The sequence below is a fragment of the Molossus molossus genome, unplaced genomic scaffold, assembly GCF_014108415.1.
Source record: "Molossus molossus isolate mMolMol1 unplaced genomic scaffold, mMolMol1.p scaffold_m16_p_14, whole genome shotgun sequence".
NCBI classification, from domain to species: Eukaryota; Metazoa; Chordata; class Mammalia; order Chiroptera; family Molossidae; genus Molossus; species Molossus molossus.
The window spans coordinates 30502640-30523925 of record NW_023425349.1 but is presented as its reverse complement, the minus strand read 5'-3'; the positions used below and the strand labels follow the sequence as shown (position 1 = coordinate 30523925).

The 21286-nt window shown below is 48.0% G+C and overlaps 1 protein-coding gene across 1 annotated transcript in view; it reads left to right on the top strand.

The window, feature by feature from the left end:
* Positions 1 to 1991: 1991 nt before the first annotated feature.
* The window catches only part of GALNT12 (polypeptide N-acetylgalactosaminyltransferase 12), a 31145-nt gene continuing 11850 nt past the window's right edge, over positions 1992 to 21286 (top strand). The window contains exons 1-4 of the mRNA XM_036261979.1: positions 1992 to 2379; positions 13411 to 13580; positions 15873 to 16062; positions 19350 to 19535. Coding sequence (XP_036117872.1) covers positions 2015 to 2379; positions 13411 to 13580; positions 15873 to 16062; positions 19350 to 19535 — 911 coding nt within the window. The 5' untranslated portion in view covers positions 1992 to 2014. The remainder of the gene's footprint in view (positions 2380 to 13410; positions 13581 to 15872; positions 16063 to 19349; positions 19536 to 21286) is intronic.

The window sequence follows — 21286 nt, the reverse complement described above, 5'->3', positions numbered from 1 at the left end:
TCTTAAGTCCCTTACATTTTGTTGTTGTTTGTTACAAGGCCAGGGTTGATTGTAGCACGATCCAATGTACCAAATGCTGTAATAAAGTATGATGGTGTTATGGAATGAATGGTGTCCCCCCCAAAAGATGTATTGAAGTCCTAATCCTTGGTACCCATGAATGTAACCTTATTTGGAAATAGGGCCTTTATAGGTGTAATCAAGTTAAGATAAGGTCATTCGAATAGGCTCAAATCCAACAGGACTGGTTTCCTTAGAAACCAGTAGAAGGGCTCAGGTACAGACACACACACTAGGAGAATGCCATATGACCATGGAGGCAGAGACTGGAGTGAGGTATCTATAAGCCAAGGAATGCTAAGTATTGTCAGCAACCTCAGAAACTAAGAGAAAGGTATGAAACATTCTCCCCTGGAGCTGTCATAGAGAACATGGCCTTGCTGACAGGACTGGTTAATTTTGGACTTCTAGTCTCCAGAACTGTGAAGAAATAAATTCCTGTTGTTTTGCAGCCACCCAGTGTGTGTGGTCGTTTGTTATGACAGCCCTAGGAAACTTACAGAGATGGTCAGTTTGATGTGTCAACTTGCTAGGCTTTAATCCCCCGTTATTCAAACACTAATCCGGATGTTGCTGTAAAGGTATTTTGTGGATATGATGAACGTTTACAACCAGTTAACTTTAAGTTAAGGTGAGCCTGAGTCAATCAGTTAAAAGGCCTTAAGAGCAGAACTGAGGTTGTCCTAGAAAATAAGAAATTATTCCTGTGAGCTATGACTCCAGCTTGTGCCAGAGAATTTCAGCCAGCCCTTCCTGATGGCTGCCTTTACAGATTTTGAATGTGCTTATCCAGCTCCTACAAGTATCATAAGCCAATTCCTTGAAATAAAGCTCTTAATATATTTCCTATTGGTTCTATTTCTCCAGTGGAACCCTGACGAATATACAACAAGATGATGCAGTCTTGAAATACATTTGCTTAAAAGACTATGGAGTTGTTGAAGGCTTCAGAGGAGGTGGCTTTTGGCAGGGACTTGAAGGATGGATAGGGGTTTGCTACGTAGGGAAGGGCATTCATTCCCAGCAGAGCACATGCAAAGACCTAGAGTGGGGAAGCCCTATCCCTTCCTCCACCGGTGGCTGGAGATAGGCTGTGCAGAATTGTGAGCCACATTCTGAGGTCCTCTCCTCTCCTGTCAATTTCAGGACTTCAGCACTTGTCCTGGAGGCCAGGGGTTCTCTCTTTCTCTCTTTAAAAGATCTTCATTCTGTCTTTTTATTTTTTAATTGAGATATAACTTTCATAAGTTAAGTGCATAGGTTTTAAAGAAGAACTTGATGAACTTTTTACATATGTATATATCCATGTGATCCCCAGCAGAATAAAAATATACACCCAAGGCTGGGATTAGGGCGAGTGAGGTGAGCCATGTCAGCATAGGGTCAGATTCTGCCTTTATTATTATTTTTTGTAAATCCTCACCCAAGGGTATTTTCCCATTGGTTTTTAGATAGAGGGGAAAGGAGGGAGGGAGGGAGAGAGAGAGAGGGTAAAAGAAACAGGGGTGTGAGAGGGACACATCCATTGGTTGCCTCCGCATGACCCTGACCAGGGCGGGGGCCAACGGCAACCCAGGTACTATACTGCCCTTGACCGGAATGGAACCCAAGACTCCACTCTCTAACCGCTGAGCCAAACTGGCCAGGCCTACCCCGTCACCTTTTAAATAGTGCACACAGCCCAACCAGCAAGGTGCAAGTCTCAGCAAGCCCAGGCCCGTAGGGTAAAAACTAGCCGTCCTAAGGCGCCTGGGCTCCTACTCCTGCCATCCCGCGGGCTGGCTGGGAGGGGTGGGGGGCGGGGCGCGGGCTGGCTGGGAGGGGAGGGGGCGGGGCGCGGGCGGGGCGTAGGCGTGGCGGGCGGGGCGGCGCGGCGCCGTTGTTCCGGGATCCGGTCCCGGGGCTGCGCCGCCGCCTCCGGGCGCGCCGAGTGCTGGCAGCCGCTGGTGGGCGCATGTTGGGGCGCGCGGCGTGGCGGCGCTGCCCACGGGGGCGGAGGCGCAGCCGGGAGGTGCTGCTGGCGCTGCTGGCGCTGCTGGCGCTGGTCGGGCTGGGATCGGTCCTGCGGGAGCATCGCGGGGCCAGAGGGGCTGATTCAGGACCCCCGCGCACCCCGCGCTCCGGCCGGCGCGACCCGGTTCTGCCGCGGCCCCCGGTGCCCGAGGACGCTTTGGGCTCGCGGGGCGAGGCGGTGCGGCTGCAGCTGGAGGGCGAGGAGCTGCGGCTGCAGGAAGAGAGCGTGCGGCTGCATCAGATCAACATCTACCTTAGCGATCGCATCTCGCTGCACCGCCGCCTGCCGGAGCGCTGGAACCCGCTGTGAGTCCGCAGGTGGCGGGGGAGCCTTGCCCGCGGAGTCCCGGGACCTCAGTTGCTGCATCTGTGAAGTGGCGGGGTGGCTTTGGGGTCTCAAAATACCTGGGATCGAGCGTCTTAGGGAGTCTTTCTTGGGAGTTGGCAGTGTAAGAGTTTATATAGGGGGAGGGGCGCAACAAAGTTTTTTAAAAATGGAGAGAAAAATGCCAGAAGTTGAGGAATCTGTTCCTATGTGGTGTCTTGGCTCCCTCCCCCTTGAGAAGGTCTGTCATTCGGTCCAGAAAAGTGGGGGTCTGGACTAAGACAGGTGTAAGATGAGACCCCTCTTTGGGTGCCCTTTCTGGGTCCTACAGCACCTTCAGCCCAGCTCTGCCAGTATCGTCCTGCCTTGGCAAAGCCAGGGACTCCTGGGGTTGAAGATAGGCTCCGTTCATTTCTGTGTGCGCCCGGGCCCATGACTGAACCGGAGTGGGGTGTGCCCAGGCAGGTGAGGTGAAAGTGGCTGGACCTCCACGTCAGGGGCAGCAAGCACCTTCTCTCTCACCTGATCTTTAGGAGTGGAAGGGCTCCTGGCTGTGGTGGAGCTCACTTTACTCCCGTGGGTGGTGCAGGCCCAGAGCCTGTGTGACCAAAGGCCTAATTCCTATTGGAGCTGCTGGCTGGGTGTCTTGTGCCCACTGCAACAAGCAGTCAGAAGGAGAACGGCCCTTCTGGCCTACTCTCTTCTTTCCTCTGCTGGTGGGAATCTTCCAGGCCCCTGCTTGAGCCCCTTCTTGAAGACTTTGAGGAAAAGAGAACTGGTAGAGGGGATCCCTGGGAGGATCTAGTTGGGCAGCCTGCTGTGTGTATCAGCCACCTGCCGCCCCTCCCTGATCCTTGTCTCCTAATTTACAGGTATGGAAGTAGGCTCAGAAAGGATAGGTGACAGCTAGAAAGTGGTGGAACTTGGGAGGACTGGGACCTTCCTGGTTCCCTTGGCACTGTGCTAGTTTCAGGATTTAAGGGACCTGCCCTGCCGATCCTTGGCCAGAGAGAGCATGAATGTCTGCACAAGGTGGCCCTACCTCTGCAAAGTTTGGATGGACTTGCACCTTCCGATTATTTCTCATCTCCAGCCTTGTGCTTTTGCCGGAGGCATTTTCACGGTTCGTCTTTTTGAGAAGTTTGTTGGGATTGTTCCCCCCCCACACACACGCACACCCCTTCAGCCAAATGGCTGAATGCATGTTTATCTCCTTGAAACTCCAAGGGTGTTCACTGAGTGACAGTCTAGGGGAAGCTTTTAGGTTAGACCCAGGGTGAGATGAAATTCTCACTTTTTTGCTCATCAGCTCTGTGATCTTAAGCAAGCTATTTAGCCTCTCCTAGTCTGTTTCCTTATCAGCAAAATAGGGAATGCGTAGAAATAACCAACCTAGGAATTAATAAAGCACCTAACACCTGGGAACACACTGCACACTCAATTCTTATGAGTTTTTCTCTCTTTCCTGTTGCCAAAAATTTACGCAGGAGGTCACTTCTAAGAGTCATCCAGGGATTGGTTGTAAAGTTTTTCTTTTCTGGATTCCAACTTCCTTTATTGTCCCAGATTGTGAAATCGCTTTGAAACACTGTGGATGATCTATGGTATCCTGTCTCCATGGTGATGCAGCTGCCTTATGTCCTATCAGGATTTCCTTGTAGATCCTGCTGTGGCATTGACTCTGGGAAGTTAATTCAAACACAGCATGATAAGGAGAATGAATGCCTCTTGTCTTTAATTGCTGCAGCAAGGCCTGTTGGGTTTTTCTTGCCTAGCTGTAGAGAAAGGTATGCTTATCTGTGTTGGGCTCAGCCCAGCCAGGGCTTGAGGTATAACTACCGTGTGGCCAAGGAGTGTCAGGGCCTTTCACGGAGACTAACTTTTATCATAGTTTGTTCAGGGGTGAGGACATAATCAGGCTCTTCAGATTTAGCCTGAAGAATGGGAGATTATGAATTCAGGTCAGGGTGGGAGGGATGGTCCCTTGGGAATCTAATTAATAAGCCGTGGGGTAGTTAAGATCCTTGAATGTCACAGGAGGGAAAGCCCTGAAGCAGCATCCAGTCTCAACTAAGAGAAAAAGCCAAGGTAACAGAAGATCTGGGCAGAGCTGATCTAGAACCCAGATCTTTTATTCCCTTCTCCCTTTTGGGGTGGAGGCAATTATTTATCTATTTTAATTATAATAATAATACATGTTTGCCCAGCCGGTGTGGTTCAGTGGTTGAACATCAACCCATGCACCAAGAGGTTGCCAGTTCGATTCCCAGTCAGGGCACATGCCTAGGTTGTGGGCCCAATACCCAGTGTGGGGCATGCAGGAGGCGGCCAATTGATGTTCTCTCTCATCGATGTTTCTCTTTCTCCCTCTCTCTCTAAAAATCAATAAAGAAAAAAAAAAAACATGTTCCAGAAACTTTAGTATGTACAGAGAAGCAAAAAATACAAAAGTAAAAATCACCCATAAACCTACCACCCCGAGAAGAACCACTGTTAACATTTTGCTGTGCATCGTTCTAGACACTTCCAGGTATAGAAGTAGATTTTGAAAAATACACATATGGGTATGTCGGTGAGAACATATTCAAACATGAGTATGTGCATAGGCCCTCACACGTTTTTAACCAAAGTCTTTACACTACAGCAGGTCCTTGAATAGTATCCTTGCATTCAAAGTTGGTTTCATTATAACATTGATGAGAGGCCATGGGAACTCATCTGTTTATATCAATTAACCTATGGTAAAATTAGTTTCATTATGTGTCGTTTCACTTAAAGTCAAAGAACCTATTGATGTTAAGTGAGGACTTGCTTTACTGTGGAGAAACCTGTTACCATAGAAAGGGAGTTGGAAATTCCCAAGGGACTATTTGGCTTGGCTCTTCCTCGAATCTGCAAGCCTTGGTACTGTCTGCTCTCTTGGACATATTGGGCAGAGCCACCCTGATAGAGAAACTTAGGCATGTTGGTTCTAATTCCTTAAAACTTGGTGTAGACTCCTGTCCTGAGTCAGTCTAATACTTCATGTGACCATGAATTAGAGCACAGCTTTTTTTTCTCTTCTTTTAATTCTCACCTGAGGATACACACACACACACACACACACACAATTTTTTTTTTTTTTAATTTGAGAGAGAGAGGAAGGGAGAGGGAGAGAGAGAGAAACATCAGTTGCCTCCCATACTTGCCCCAATGGGGATCAAACCTACAACTTGGGTGTGTCCCCTTATCAGAAATTGAACCTGTGACCCTTCAGTGCACGGGACAATGCTCCAGCCAGCTGAGTCACTGGCCAGGGTGAGCACAGCTTTATTTCTGCTAGTTATAGCACTGGATCAAAGAGGAAGAGGAGGAGGATCACAAGGAATCCTTACATGGTGATATAAGTATAGGGTTTGCAAAACTCTAACACATTCAGTCTCATTTGAGCCTAGCAGGGAGGGGGTGGGGAGAGACTTTCACTGTGAGATGGCAGCAGGCCATCGTGGGGAGCCAGATAGCTGAGTTTATGGCCTTTGGAGACTTATCGATGACAGAGACCTTCTCCAGAACACTTAAATATAATTTTCTGTGGGTAGAGCCTAGGCTAAGGCTGATGGCAACTGGGGTTGAAAGCTGCTGGCTGAGGGCCTGAAGATTTCTCACTCAGAAGATAAAGGGTTAGTGCTTTGGAGGGTGTGGGAGAATACCGGAATTGGACAAAGTGAGGATTAAAAACAGACCATGTGCAGTTGAAAGTTGTGATGGCATCGCAGTCCTTTGTAAGGTGTGTCACCAAGTAAATGGTTGCTAACAATTTCGCTTGACCAATATTTGCAAAAAGTTTTGTCCGCCTAGATCAGGAAAGCCTGGAGGTAATCTCTAGAATGTCATTCTTGTTTGCACTCTGACTTACTTAGCAGGTGAGGAAGGTGGAGTGACAGAACATTTTCATGGGCACATGGGTGGGGATGCCATGCATGTGCACATCAGCCATTCTCTGCCATAGCAGAGGAGTTGTGAACCACTGGTTAGGAATGTGGGTAAATAATGCACAGGTATTTGATTTCTTAAATGCTTGCTCTGGTTTTAGCTTTATTAATGCCATAATTGCTGATGTATCTAAGTTCAGGGATTAGGACTTGGGTGCTGGGACGACAGTTTCAAAATAGCTCTAAATAGGTAATTTAGCAAAAGTGTTTGTGTCTTGAGGGGATTGGCAGGGGGGAGTTGGTTAGAAATTCTCTTTTTGCAGAGAGGTAGCCTGCTTGTCTGTTCTGATAACATTGTCTTTGGAAGAACATCACACGTAGTGGGAAGCTCAGACTGATGTTTTTTGCTTCTCCAACAAGGCAGTAAATTGCAAGATATTTTAATTCTTAATAGACTCACGTTGGCATCAAAGTGGCACCTTTCTTTGACTCAGTTCTTTAAGGATAGGACATATTAAGTTTTGTTAGTATTTTTTGACACCTTTTTCCAATCATGCTATGTTTTTATGTTTTAGGTGTGTCTCTAGCATGTTGGATTTTGTGTTATTTTTTTAAAAAAAATCCAGACTGACAATCTTTGACTTTAACTAGATAATTATGTTCATTTATATTTATTGTGCTTATTAATATTTTAGGATTTAATTATGCCATCTTATTTTATGCTTTCTATTTGTTATGCTTTTTCTTTCTCAGTCAGGGTTCTTTTGGTTGAAAGTGACTGAAAACCCAATGGAAACTGACTTAAATACAAAAAATATGTATATTGGACTTCTATCGCAGAAAAGTGTGGGATGAGAACTGGGTTCAGATCATTTTGGGCTGTGGATTCAGGGATTCAACTGATGTCATCAGAAAATAATGACTGGTCAGGCCTGGGGCATTTGACCTTCCCAGAGGGCTGTGTTTGTAAATATACATGTGTGTGTCATATGTGTATATACATACATATATGTGTGTGTGTTTAGCCCTGCACAAACCACACAAACCGAGAGTCCAGGAGGCATGGTTTCTGAAAGAGAAATCACAGTGCAGTATAGTGAAGAAAGGAGAAAGGGATTTGGGCAGATACAACACACCAATAGATGTTACGGCCTTTTTGGTCTGTTCTACAAAGGGTATGCATTTTCAATGTGATAACCTGAATACAAAGATAAAAGATCAGGAGGCATTTACTGCACCCATTTCATTCATATCTGTACACTCCATAGACATGTGTCAGTCCCCACCCAACAGGGTATGCGAAGGTTAAATGGAATAATGCATGTAGAAGGCTTCACACACGACCTATCATGTAGTAAGCACCCAATAAACGTTTCTATTATTGTCAGGTACAGCGCAAGGCATGCTGAATATCCAGAGAAAAACACAGTTCAACCCCCGCTCTCACAGAGCACATGGATTATACCAGAAAGTGAAGGAAAGGATGGCTCTCTATGATTTAGCAGTGAATTTGGCTCTGAGCTTCCTTTCGTCCCCCAGGCACAAATGGAACCCTGAGTGATGCATAGCTGTTCTCCTCTGATTGAAGAATGCCCAGCTTTTTATCAGTCAAGAAAAGGGGAAAGTATTTTTCACAGAACCGTTCCAGAGGGTACATTGAACAGTCAAGAAGGAGGCCTGTGAGGGATGTTTTAAAGAAGGAAGGAGAAACTACCAGGCCAAGCAATGGAGGGGAGGCCAGAATATGAAATTATTGTTCAGTGAAGGCATTTGCTGTGGGGAGCTAAAGAATATCATCCAGTTTTTAAAAAATAATCTTTCCTTGGCCCGGCCAGTGTGGCTCAGTGGTTGAGCATCGACCCATGCACCAAGAGGTCGCTGGTTCCATTCCGGGTCAGGGAACATGCCCAGGTTGTGGGCCTGGTCCCCAGTGCAGGGCATGCAGGAGGCGGCCAGTGATGTTCTCTCTCATCGCTGTTTCTATCTCCCTCTCCCTCTAATATCAATAAAGAAAAACAAGTTTTTTAAAATAAAATAAAAAATAATCTTTTGATTTAAAAAATGATGCATATTCATTATAGAACAATTTTAGAATGCAGAAAAATATAAAGAATTAAATAAGAATCAGCAAGAATCCACTGCTCAGAGGTCACCATTGTTAACATTTTGGCATATTTCTTTCTATTGCTTATTGTTTATGTGTGAGCATGTGCACACATACATTGTTGTGTATAGAAATGGCATTATGCTGTAGAGATTTGTACCCCGCTTTTCTGATTTAACATTATAATGTGATCATTGTCTTTTATTGTTAATTATTCTCTGAAAGCGTGGTTTTGGATGGCCATGTAGCATTTCTTCATGGAGCCATGTTATACTTTGTTTAACTATTTCTTGTTGGATAGTGAACTTGTTGAAAGATTTTTCCTGTTATAAATAATATTGCAAAGAAAATTTTTTTGCCACGAGCCTCCTTCAGGATATCTGGTTATTGCCTTAGCTGAGACACCCTTCGATATGGTAATAGGAGAAGAGGAGCATTTTAAAGCTCTGAGTATGTGTTGCCAAAGTGGCGCACAGTGTTTTTGTGATTTAAGGGGACCCAAACAGAGAACCCACCTAGACATTTGAAAAAAGTGGCCTTGGGCTTTGGTTGTCACAGGCCAGTGGAAACACATAAACCAAAACACTGAGGAGGGGCTGACATTCGGTCCCAACTGTTTGGTCAAGCAGAGCTTTTTCTGCCCTCCTACTTATTATCATGATAAGAAATACATTTTAATCCAAAATGGTAGGGATGTGATTTCAGACTAAAGGACAGTTTTTTTAATCTTCACCCGAGGACATTTTTTTTTTTTTTTTTTTTGCATTTATCTTCCAATAGAGCAGGAGGGAGAGAGGGGGGAAGAGAGAGAGAGAAACATTGACGTGAGAGAGACACATGGGCTGGTTGCCCCCCACATGACCCCAACTGGGGCCCGGGGACTAACTGCAACCAAGGTATGTGCCCTTAGCGGGAACCGAGCCCATCTCTCTCTGGTCCTCGGGCCGACGCTCTGACCGCTGAGCCAAACCGGCCAGGGCTAAAGGACAGTTTTTTAAATTGAATAAACTTCATTTTTGAAAACTTCACTCTCTTCCTTTCTCTCACTCTAAAATTAATAAAAACATATCCTCAGGTGAGGATTAAAAAAAAAAGAAGGCACATCCGTGCTGGAAGGTTGATTCTGGCTGTAGGAGGGAGGCCGCAGTCCCTCGCCCCATAGACCTCTCCATGGGCTACTGGATGTCCTCACTGCACGTGGCCGGCTTTGCCCAAAACAGATGGTCCATGGCGGGGAGCAGTAAGGAAGCCTGAGTGTCTCACGGCCTGGTCTTGGAAGTCACACACGCTTACTTTTGTTACATTCTGTTCTTGCATGGTGGTTTTATTTATTTATTTATTTTTAATTTTTTTTATCTTCACCCTTGGACATTTCTCCGTTTTTTGTTCAGATAGAGTGGAAGGAGAGAGAGGAAGAGAGAGAGAGAAACATCGATGTGAAAGGGACACGTTGAGTGGCTGCCTCCCGCAACCGAGGTGCGTGCCCTTGGCCGGAATCGAACTCACGACTCATTGGTCTTCCGGCTGCCGCTCTAACCGCTGAGCCAAACCGGCCAGGGCTTCCATGGTGGTTTTAAAATATATTCACAAATTCACCCTGGCTGGTTTGGCTCAGCGGTTAGAGCGTCGGCCCACGGACCAATGAGTCGTGGGTTCGATTCTGGCCAAGGGCATGTACCTCAGTTGCAGTTTGTCCCTGGCCCAGGTCGGGGTCATGTGGGAGGCAGCCACTCTATGTGTCCCTTTCACATTGATGTTTCTCTCTCTCTCTCTCTCCCTCCCACTCTACCTGAAGATAAATAGAAAAATATCCTCAGGTGAGGATTAAAATGAATATATATATATATATATATATATATATATATATATTTTCACAAATTCTTTGATATTCTTCCCTTCAAAAGACAAAGCCTAATTCTCTCCTTGTATGTGGGCTGGGCACCCCTCTTTGGAGCTCAGTGCTAAGTCACTAATTCTGTGAATTGAAGCCCATGATGTCCAAGGATTCAGGTCCTGCAAGGCCTGGTGGGGATACCCTGTGGCTACAGGACATCAGAACTGTCATGTTTCTAGCCTCGGCTGACTTCCTTAAGTACCCGTAGGTGGGCCTCCAGATGTAGCATGCATGAGAATGTCAAGGTGGCTAAGAAGAGCATCCCCTATCAGAGACTCTCAGATAAGCCTGTTCCTGTGAAAAAGCCACCCTGGTGACAGTAGAGCCTGGGCTGCTGCTGAAGCTGTCTTGGCATTTACGAAGAGGGACCTGGAGCTCCCTGGAAGACCCTGAGAGAGAGGAGAGGAGAAATTGCCTGTGTAGGATAGGAGGGAAGGCTGGGTGGACAGATGTTATTATAGGGATATTTATTTCGATTCTGACGGCCCACCTGAGCCTCCTGGATGGTAGAAGGAGGAAGATGACAAGACCTATGACAAGAGCCCTAACACAAGGATCTCAGCCAAGTACACACTCACAGGCACCCTGTGGACTGCTCAAGTTACTCCACCTCTCTGAACCTTGTCTTTAAAATGGGAACAATAAATGCTAACATAGAAGTGGTTGTGAGAGTTAAATAAAGTACTCCATTTCATTGACTTTTTTTATATTTAAACATTTCTGAAATTAGGATGTGTATTAAAATCAACGTATCCTACAGTGACTTGTCTGTCTTAGTAGTTCAGTAAAGAATGTTATATCTTCCAATCATTGTTTTTTTTTAATTATTATTATTTTTTTATCCTCACTTGAGGACATTTTTCCATTTTTTGTTCAGATAGAATGGGAAGGAGAGAGAGGGAGGGAGGGGGGGGGGAGAGAGAGAGAGAGAGAGAGAGAGAGAGAGAGAGAGAGAGAGAGAGAGAGAAACATTGCCGTGAAAGGGACATATTGAGTGGCTGCCTCCTGCACGACCCAACCAGGGCCGGGGACAAACCACAACCGAGGTATATGTCCTTAGCGGGTACTGAACCTGGGTCTCTCTGGACTGCAGGCCGACACTAACCACTGAGCAAATCGGCCAGGGCTTTTAAAAAAAATTATTAATGAATTTATTTTTGTTACAGATGTTTCTCCTTTGCCCCCTATTGACACCCTCCTCCCGTTCCCGCCAATCATTGGTTTCTTATCTCTGATGAAAAATTGTAGACCAGAGATAGGATAGCACTAAGGAATTTCTAATTTTTAAGGTGTTACAATGATATTGTATTTATTATAAAAAAGAATCCTTATCTCTTAGAGATATGTATTGAAATATTTATGGACCTCATAATGTCCCGAATATTGCTTAAAAATAATCTAGGTTGAGGGGAGTGAGTGAAGCCATAGATAAATCAGTATTGATCAGGCCAGGTGAAAGGTGCACAGGAGTTTCTTAAATTGTTCTCTCTACTTTTTATATGTTTGAAAATTTTTATAATAAGATAAAAGAAAAAAAAGCAACAAAGAAATAAGTTGCATAGACAAAGGGCGCTTCCTGGGCGTTTTGTGGTACTGGGTCCCTCACTATTCTGATCCCAAGCATCACTTCCTCTCAGAGGCCCCCCTTGATTACCTGTCTGTGGTTGCTCCCCCTTTCCCTTCTACTCCCCGCTGTAGTTGCTCTGTTTTCATCGCCCTTTTTTTGTCCACAGTATGATCACTCTCTGAAATTACTGATACATTTGCTTACTTGTTTACTGTTCCCCTGAATGTAAACTTCATTGGAGCAGGGGCTCTGCCTCTCTGGCACGGAGTAGACCACCGGGAGGTATGTGAAGACGGACTGATGGAGGCCCACTGGCACGGCCGAGCCTGTGGCAGAGGAAGCCGATGTTCATTTCACCCCCTCATCCTGCTTGGTTCTCCGGCTCTGATCTGCCACTCGGCTTGTTGGCGAGCCGTCCCTTTCTGCCCGTCGCCTGGCTGGGCTTCGGCATGTATCCCCTTCTAGAATCTCCAGCCCAGCAGCCAGTCCAGCATTCGAACCTGGGGCCTTCTGGTGTTCCTCTTGGTTTCTGCCCCTCTCCTATCTTGCTGTCTGTCAGCCATGTCCTGCTGATGATTTCCAGGCACTGCCCAGTCCCTGCGGTGACACAGAGTTTGTCATTGGTCACTCTGAGGAGAGAATTTTGCGTCAACCAGAACCTTTCCTGCAAAATAATGGCAAACCCTACTAAATGAAGAGGGAGCCTTTGGTTCCTGTCATTGTCAGTCAAGGACCATCCCCAGAGAGGGTGGGCTCAGCCCCACCACGCCCACCACCATGAAGCTGCCACAGAATGGAGTAGGCGTAGCATGGGTCTTGGGGGGTGGTCACTGTCCTCTGTAGAGCCCTTCCTGGAGCGTGCATAGGTCCTGGCCCTGGTTCTAGTCTATGCAATCAGCACACCACCTGTTAAGTATAGACACTGCTGGAGGAAGTGTAGGGAAGAAGCTGAGAGAGGGTAGAGGGAGACTCAAGTAGGGTGTCAGTGACCAGAGTGAAACAGAGGTGCAGGTGTAGACAAAGTGCTGGGGGACAATCAAGGAGGGAGGCACTGCACCAGGCGGGGTCCCAGGGCCTTCCCAGAGGAGAACAGGGTTCAGGTGTTCCTGAAAGAAGACAGGATTTTCCAAGTGGAGAAGGGAGGGCAGGGCGTTCCAGGCAGAAGGAGTCTGCACAGAGGCGGTGGAATTGGAAAGGAGTGGGAGATGGGAGAGCTGTTGGGCAGGGGGAAGTGACAGCCTCCTTCCCTTCTGAATCTGCTTAGTTTATGTGTTGCTCAAATCTGAAAATTGCTTTAAAGCTTAAAACCAGTATCCCACAGTTCAAGCTTGTTGGGTGTCATTTTAGGCCTTTCTTAGAACATGCTGGAGCTTCTAGTGGAATATGGGGGGCTCTGGAAGATCCCAGAAGATTATTTTCCATTTCCCAAGGGAGGCCTTGAGACCAGGACCTATGTCCCCTTCATCGCTCCATCCCTAGCACCAACACACAGTCAACAGTAGGTTCTCGATTCCTGAAGTTGTATTGTATTTGCAGGTGCAGAGAAAAGAAATACAATTATGATCAGTTGCCCACGACATCTGTTGTCATAGCATTTTATAATGAAGCCTGGTCAACACTCCTTCGGACAGTTTACAGTGTCCTAGAGACGTCCCCAGACATCCTGCTAGAAGAAGTTATCCTCGTAGATGACTACAGTGATAGAGGTAAGCCCCTGGCATGGGCTCTGGGAGGAGCCTGGCTTTCCAGGGCAGTGTCTGGGAGGTGCGAATGGGACATGGCACTTGTGGAATAGGCCTGGGAAGGACAGGCTTCCTGCATCCCCTGTGCCTGGCTCCTGCCCTAGGGGAGGGAGCTCAGATCATGGTGGAGGGACACTGGTGCAGTGACAGAGGGCTCTACCGCGTGCTGCTGCAGGAAACAGGAGAGGGACTCACTCTGCCAGGTGCTCAGGGTGGGGTGGTTGACCTTGGTCTTGAAGGTCAGTTTATGGGCAGCAAAGGAGGAGAGGGGGCGTTTCAGGTGGAGGGCACAGATGTGGAAAGGCTTGGAGGGGCAGTGCACACAGACTGTGTAGGATCTGCCAGCAGTTCAGGAAGGATGGAGGGCCAGCTGCTTTGGGGAGTAGTAGGGAGAGGACGGGAAGGAGAGGTGGAAAAGGGTGCAGGCATTTTATAATGTATTTATATAATTATCATGACTGAAATGAAATAGTAATCGTTCCTAGTAGGATTGTTGTGAGGATTAAAGCAAGGTCAGTGATTGGCTAATTGTTAGCACTTGTTAAACGATAACATATTTTTATGAAATATTAAAACTGTACAGTGCCGGAAATATGTCAGCGATGTCTTCATTCAGAAGCAAAAAGCAGATTTAAAATTTTATCTTTAGGACATTAAACAGGATTTATGGGATTCTGTGGCAGGCTGGACCTATAAACCTCTTCCAACATAGCTCAGTTCCCTCATAAATGTGCTGTGGGCCACGGCTCCCCCACCCCGTCGTGGTAACCTGTAAAGCAGGTGAGGTGCCCGCTCCACCTGTGATGGAGGTGAGCATTCCGCCGGCCTTCTCTCGCCCTTTCTGGTGTCAGTGTGAGCTCCAGGAAGGGGTGTCAGCCCCTTGAAGGTGTGGGGAGACCATTCAGGCAGAGAGAAGGTTAATGCTGACCGAACCCATAACGAGAGCAGGGCGGCCGCAGGTGTATGTTGCGGGCATTCACTGGGCACCACAGCAGGTTACCTTTGTGGGAAGTCATCTGCCTTACTCCTGCCATCAGTATATTTGCAGTTATATTTAGGATTGAAAAAACAACAACTGATGAATGTTTTCTTTTTTGCGTGGCAAAATATTTAGGGAAACATTTTCACAAAATATGAAGCAACCTGGATCATTTTGTAAAAATGCCCTCTTCCCTGATGATTGAAGACTTTAAGACAAAGCCATGTTGATGTGGGGAAATTCTCTCATTTTTGTTTTGCCCGAGGGGTGCCCACCAGTCTCCCCTGACCCACTGAGGGGTGTGAGTGGGGGCCTCCAGTCTTGGAGCCTGTGTGTGGAGTCGGGAGTCCTGGGGCCAGCCCCCACTGTGGGTGCGTCCTTTCAACTTTTAAGGACCCATTTCCTCTTCTGCAAAATAGGATGTTCTCCTGACAAGTTTTGGATTTAACAAGGGTGAGGAGCTGCAAGAGAAAGCTCTAGGAGGCAGTGTTGATTTTGGATTTAACAAGGGTGAGGAGCTGCAAGAGAAAGCTCTAGGAGGCAGTGTTGAGCCTGTGGACTCGAGGAGGCAGAGTCCCTGGGTGTAAATCAAGTCCTCAGCTCCCTTGCTCTGTGACCTTGACCTTGACAAGTTACCCTCTCTGGCCTTAGTGTTCTCATTTATGAAATGGGGCAATAGTGGTACCTACCTCGTAGGATTGTTATAAGAATCATGTGAATTATATATAAACCACTTAGGTAGCAATGAGGACAGTAGGCCCTGGGCTCATGCCAGCTGCATCGTTATTGCTATCACTGTGCCAACTGAAGCATGCTCTTGAGAAAATGTGCATGAACATAGCTATAATAACATAAAATTTAATATAAGCCCACGTAAATTAAAGATGTATAGCATATTGCGTAATTAGTTAACATAAATTAACAAATCTATATTAATACAATTTTTCAGAAAAACTGTGGTTGGTTGGATCTGGTGCTTCTTATTTTTAAATTTCCCCAAGTCCAGTGTAACGTGTTTGGAGGGTGACAGTTACACTGAGATATATCCGAATACCACCTCACCCATTCGGGCATAGGTGTTTCTGGGATTCCTCCGCCGGCCTCCCCTGGCCTCGGGGTGTTTCCAGACTCCGTTCTGGGTGAGGTGAGCATGTCCTAGGTGGCAGAGCCAAGGAGGCTCATGTCTGTGGAGTTTTCCTTTGGGGACAGGGCGGCCCTGGAAGGACCCGGCCTGAGATGTGTGGCGGGGGTCCCGCATTGTCCCTCTTGCCTCCTAGAGCACCTGAAGGAGCGCCTGGCCAAGGAGCTGTCCCGGCTGCCCAAGGTGCGCCTGATCCGCGCCCACAAGAGGGAGGGCCTGGTGCGAGCCCGGCTGCTGGGGGCCTCCGCAGCGAAGGGCCAAGTGCTGACCTTCCTGGACTGCCACTGTGAGTGCCACGAGGGGTGGCTGGAGCCGCTGCTGCAGAGGTGCGTGAGCCGTCCGCCTGGGGAGGGTCCCCACCGCACAGAATGGTCTCCGAGTGAGAGGCCATGGGGCGCCTGGGTTCAGCGGCTCTGGGCATGTTAACAGTCCCTCCCTCCTTGGGCTTTGGAGGCCGAGAAGTGATCTAACACATGTACAGTTCTTCAAACGTGCAGCATGTCAGGGGCCCTGCACGAGTGTTTGCTTTTGTCACTATTGTATATGCTTTTTGTGGAAGACTTAGGAAGAACGGCCAACCAAGAAAAATGTCAATAGTATGGAATGACATGTCTAGAGAATGTCTTTCCAGCACAGCTGACTTATCTGTTACACCCCGTACCTACAATGTCTAGGGCCCGTGACACTTCAGTGGACCCACAAACATTTTTATGTGAATTTCTTTTTTAAATCAGAAGGAAAAAGGAATATCACAATAATGACTTATGACAGTGATGAATCTAGCCTAGACTGTGTTTGTCTTTATACCAATATAGTCATAAAATATATATATATATTTTTCTTCTTTTTTTTGTTAAGCTTCACTCGAGAATATTTTTCCATTGAGTTTTAGATAGAGTGGGAAGGAGGGAGGGAGAGAGAAAGAAACATCGATGTAAGAGAGATACATGGATTGGTTGCCTCCCACACGGGAATCGAAACTGCAACCTAGGAATATGCCCTTGACTGGGAATCGAACCCGAAACCCTTTGGTTCGTGGGCTGATGCTCTAAGCACCGAGCCAAACCGGCCAATACAATGTGGTTTTTAATGTACATATACTCTTATGGAGTCGTGAAAAGTCATAGCGCGACCCTGTCTTCAAGGCCTCTTATGCTAACCCTCTCAACCCACCCCTCCCCACAAGCCACCGTTCCTGGGCCCTGACTTCTGTTCTCTTCTCTTCCTTCTCTCTCCCCATTCTCCTGATTCCGCATTATAGCAGTCAGGAGCTGGGCTGACAAATCCAGGTCTGGGGGCTTGGGTGAGGGGGCCTCTGTGGGGAGCAGGTCAAGGGCTGGAGGTCAAGGGTCTCTGTAGTTGGCAAAGTGCTGTCCCACGGCCTCCAGCACTTTGGTTGTTTCTCTTCCTAGGTGAGATCAAGCTGTCCCCTGCTCTGCTACTTCCTACTGTCCTGGGCGCTTGTCCTCTGTGGATGCCATGATGACCTTTCTCCTCCTCAGCTCTGATGAGCTTCGCCAGCATCAGGGACCCAGGGTTGCTCAGGCCTATGATGGAGTCTGAGCTTATTTAGAACATGGTGACAGCTGAGCATTTCTTTGAATCTGGGCCAGTGGGTTCGCCCTTCACCCCTGTCCCACACTGTGCACGCAGGGAGCCACCTCTCGGCCTATCTGAAGCCACCTGGAAGTCCACTCCAGCCCTCCCTTTGGAGAGAGCGAGGCCGCCTTCCCCATAAACTAGTCCTTGCTCCACACCTGTAGACAAAGCGATTCTCTACCCTGGTCGCCCATTAGAAACAGGTGGGGTACTTTTTAAATATGCCATCCCCTAGGCCCATGGCAGGCCACCGGGATCCCAGGCTTCTACATGTTTCAAAAGCTCCCAGAGACTTAGGTATGCACCAGACTTGAGACACACTGGACTCTGTCTCCCGGGTGGTCCCAACCAGGAACTGGAACCCCTTCCTTCCAGGGGCTTTTGGAAATAGATGTTCTTAGTTGTCTTGTCCAGTGGGCGGTGCTCCTGGAGTTCTGTGAGCTGGGGACCAGGGGTGCCAGATGTCCTGCGCAGCAAGGAAGGGTTCTGCCCCAGGAGCCAGGAGCACTGGCACGGGGCACGCTGCCGCTCGGCCTGTCCATTCTGTCATCACAGTTCAGTCCCCCACTCCAGTGCCGGCTGCCCAGTCTTCCCCTGATTCCAGCCGCTTGATTACAAGGCACAGTTCTTGGGGCCTTTGATGGGGCCAGGCAGCACCTTTGGACCTGCCCAGCGGCTCTGCCGTTGTCCCCCTCACTCCTTTGATAATGCCGCCAGTTTATTGAAAGAATTGGGCGTTGCTAGATACTCACCCTGCAACTTCCTGAATTTAGTGAACTCAGAAGTTTGATTCTGTCTCACAGAAGCTATCCTGAGCAGTGCCGTTTTCCCGAAGATGTGATTCTTACCTCAGTGTCATATTCGTAATGCTCCCTCTCACATTCTGCTGTTATTCCAAAAACCCTTACAGCTCAAGTTGACTGATCTCTGTTTCTTCTTGTCATTGTTTTGTGAGACTCATGATTTTTAGGTGTCAAATTCCAGATAAAACCCCCCAAAACATAACCCAGAGAAATCTAGTGTTCACACACGGTCCAGTCTCAGTTCATCTTTCCTGGTGTGCTGTCAAATGCAAAAAAAAACAAAAAAAAAACCCAGTCTAGAAGCATGCCGAAGGATGGTTGGGCTTGCGGTAATGATGGTGGAGAAACGAGCTAAAGCATACGCACAGGCTGACGCCTGCAACAGAAAATCATAGTGTCTCCCACCGCGTGTCATATTTCACAATAATAAAGATGAAAAGGAAAGAACAGCAGCAGCTCCAGGTTCTCTGCCAGCCACTTACAGACACTCCAGGGAGGCCTCATGTGAGCCCCGTGAGTGTGTGCCGGTGGGGCAAACGCAGGTTTCCAGTCCTGAGTATTCATAACGCAGGTTATTCTCGTCTTACTATTGATTAATTATTGTATCACTTGCCATATGAACAACTGTAAACCTGCTTTTGCCCCACCCTGTTCCAGTCTTACCCGGGAAGCAGTTGGCCCTGAGAGGTTGATTGACTCAGCTAAAGTCACACAGCAGATAAGGGGCAGGCTTGGAATTTATATTCTAACTCCAAAGCTGGCCCTTTGGTCTGAGGGCATCTCTGCACAGGGAGATGATGTTTTTCTTGACTTTTTATGATTCATTGTGATGAAATGAAGGAACCTTTTGCAATCTTGAGAACTTGAAACCCAGCTTTCTCTTTGAAAAGGTACCTTTGATTTTTCGCATCTTGACTTCCACAGAGCGAGTCGCGGTTAGCTGGGGCATCCACAGACAGAATCAGGACAGGGACGCTGTGGGATGTTTCATATTAAGGTCAGAATCCTTGCTCCCTGCTTTCCCCCAGGGATGCCCCAGGAGGGCACCGGCCTGCCATGGCTGCAGACACCTGGAATGAGAGAAGCAGGTCTTCCTCACACAGGTGTTCCTCCTTCCTAGTGGACGGGTGAGGAGAGTTCATTCCCAAATTTCCTAATGGTCCTCCTGCACCTGACCACATGGAGAGACGGGGTGTTCTGGGCATATGCAGGATCCACGAAGAGGAGTCGGCAGTGGTGTGTCCTGTGATTGATGTGATCGACTGGAACACTTTTGAGTACCTGGGGAACTCCGGGGAACCCCAGATCGGCGGTTTCGACTGGAGGCTGGTGTTCACGTGGCACGTGGTTCCCGAGAGGGAGAGGATGCGGATGCGGTCCCCCGTTGATGTCATCAGGTAAGTGGTCAACTTCTTTGAGGGAGCCTCATCACATCTAGGGTGTGTGTGTATTGTTTATTTAAAAAATCATGGTAAAATACGCATAACCTAAAATTTACCATTTCAACCATTTTTAAGTGTACAATTCAGTGATATCAAGTACATTCACAACATTGAGCAAGGTTCCTCTACAACTTCATTCTTTTTTATGGCTGAATAGTATTCCATTGTGTATGAAACCACATTCTGTGTATCCATTCATCTGTTCATGGACACTTGGTTGTTTCCACCATTTGGTTATTGTAAATAATGCTGCTGTGAACACTGGTGCACTGTTTTCTGTGTGAGTCCCTGTCGTCAGTTATTTGCGATGCATACCTAGCGGTGGAGTTGCCGGATCATATGTAAGTCCATGTTTACCATTTTGAGGACATACTGTTGGGCACCTTTTGAACTGGGGAGGTGAGTGGACCTGGGGGTGGAGGACCAGCCTTGGCCAGTGGGATAGCCTGGGTCTAAGCAGAGTGGGCTCAAGGAAGGCTCAGTTCTCATTCTTGAGGTGTTGTTCCTCCCCTTCCAAGTTCAGGACCAGGTGGAAGACAGATGTAAGAGTTAGGCGGATGGTGCTTGGACTTCAACTGTATTGCTGGTATATTGAGCCAAAAAGGGTGTCTTAGATCCGTACCCACATTTGACATTTGGGCTTATGAATCGTTCTGCCTGCGTTTTGACCTTGATATGACCCGCTGCTGTCTGGAGTGGAATGAGTGTGGAGACGGTATTGAGAGATGGGGCTGGAGAGGTCAATGGGGCCACGTCACGCCCAGCTGGGGAGGCCAAGGAAAGGGTTTGGGTTCTACCCTGAAAGGGTAGAAGCCTTGGAAGGGATTTTAGCTGGAAGTGACCCTTGCCTGTTAAATTCTTTAAAGATTGTGCTGGAAGCCACGTGATGAGGGGCCTGCAGGGCCAGGGCTGCAGCGGGGACATCGTGGGTGGCATTGCCGTCTTCGGGGCAGGAGAAGATGGAGGGGAGTCGTGGACTCCAGAGATGCTGTGGTGGCAGAATTGGGAGAAACTGAATGGGAATGGGGCACGGAGGACTCAAAGAAGATTCCCCGGCTTCTGGAGGAGCCCTTAGGGAGCGTCTTGCCTAACTTCTCACTGAACATTTGGAAACTGAGGCACAGAGTAAGAAGGATCTTATCCAGGGTCACAGATCCAGCCTGTGATGCCGACATGAATCACCCCCTCCCCATACACATGCTCAGGGACGTGGCCAGCTGCCTCCCCCTCCTGCAATAGCCTGGGCCTCAGGTTCCTCGCCTGTGGAACAGGTACGAGCATATCCACCTGCTCGTTTCCTAGACCTTGAGGACGAGCCCATGTGCAAGTGCTTTGTAGTCCAGAACCTGCCCTTCCACCGGGCTCCTGCTGTCCCTTTCGCAGTGGCCAGCGCTGGGAGTGCAAGGAAAGCCAGCTGTGCTGCTGGAGGGTCTGAAAGTGCAATACTGGGTTCTTAGTGTTACATGTGTCCCCTGGATTTATTCTTCCTTCTGCTCGTCTGTGATGTGCCCACCGCACAGCTTTCCGCGGTGGGAGGACGGGAGCCTCGGGCCGTTGCTGAAGCCAGTGCTGGCTCTGGAGGAACCTGGGAGGGGGAACAGGGCCAGCCGAGGAGACAGGCCAAGCAGTGTCCGGGTCCTGGAGGGAGACCACTCAGGCTGGAGAGGAGTAGCCCTTGGGGAGCTTGAAGGTGCCCATTGCCTGTT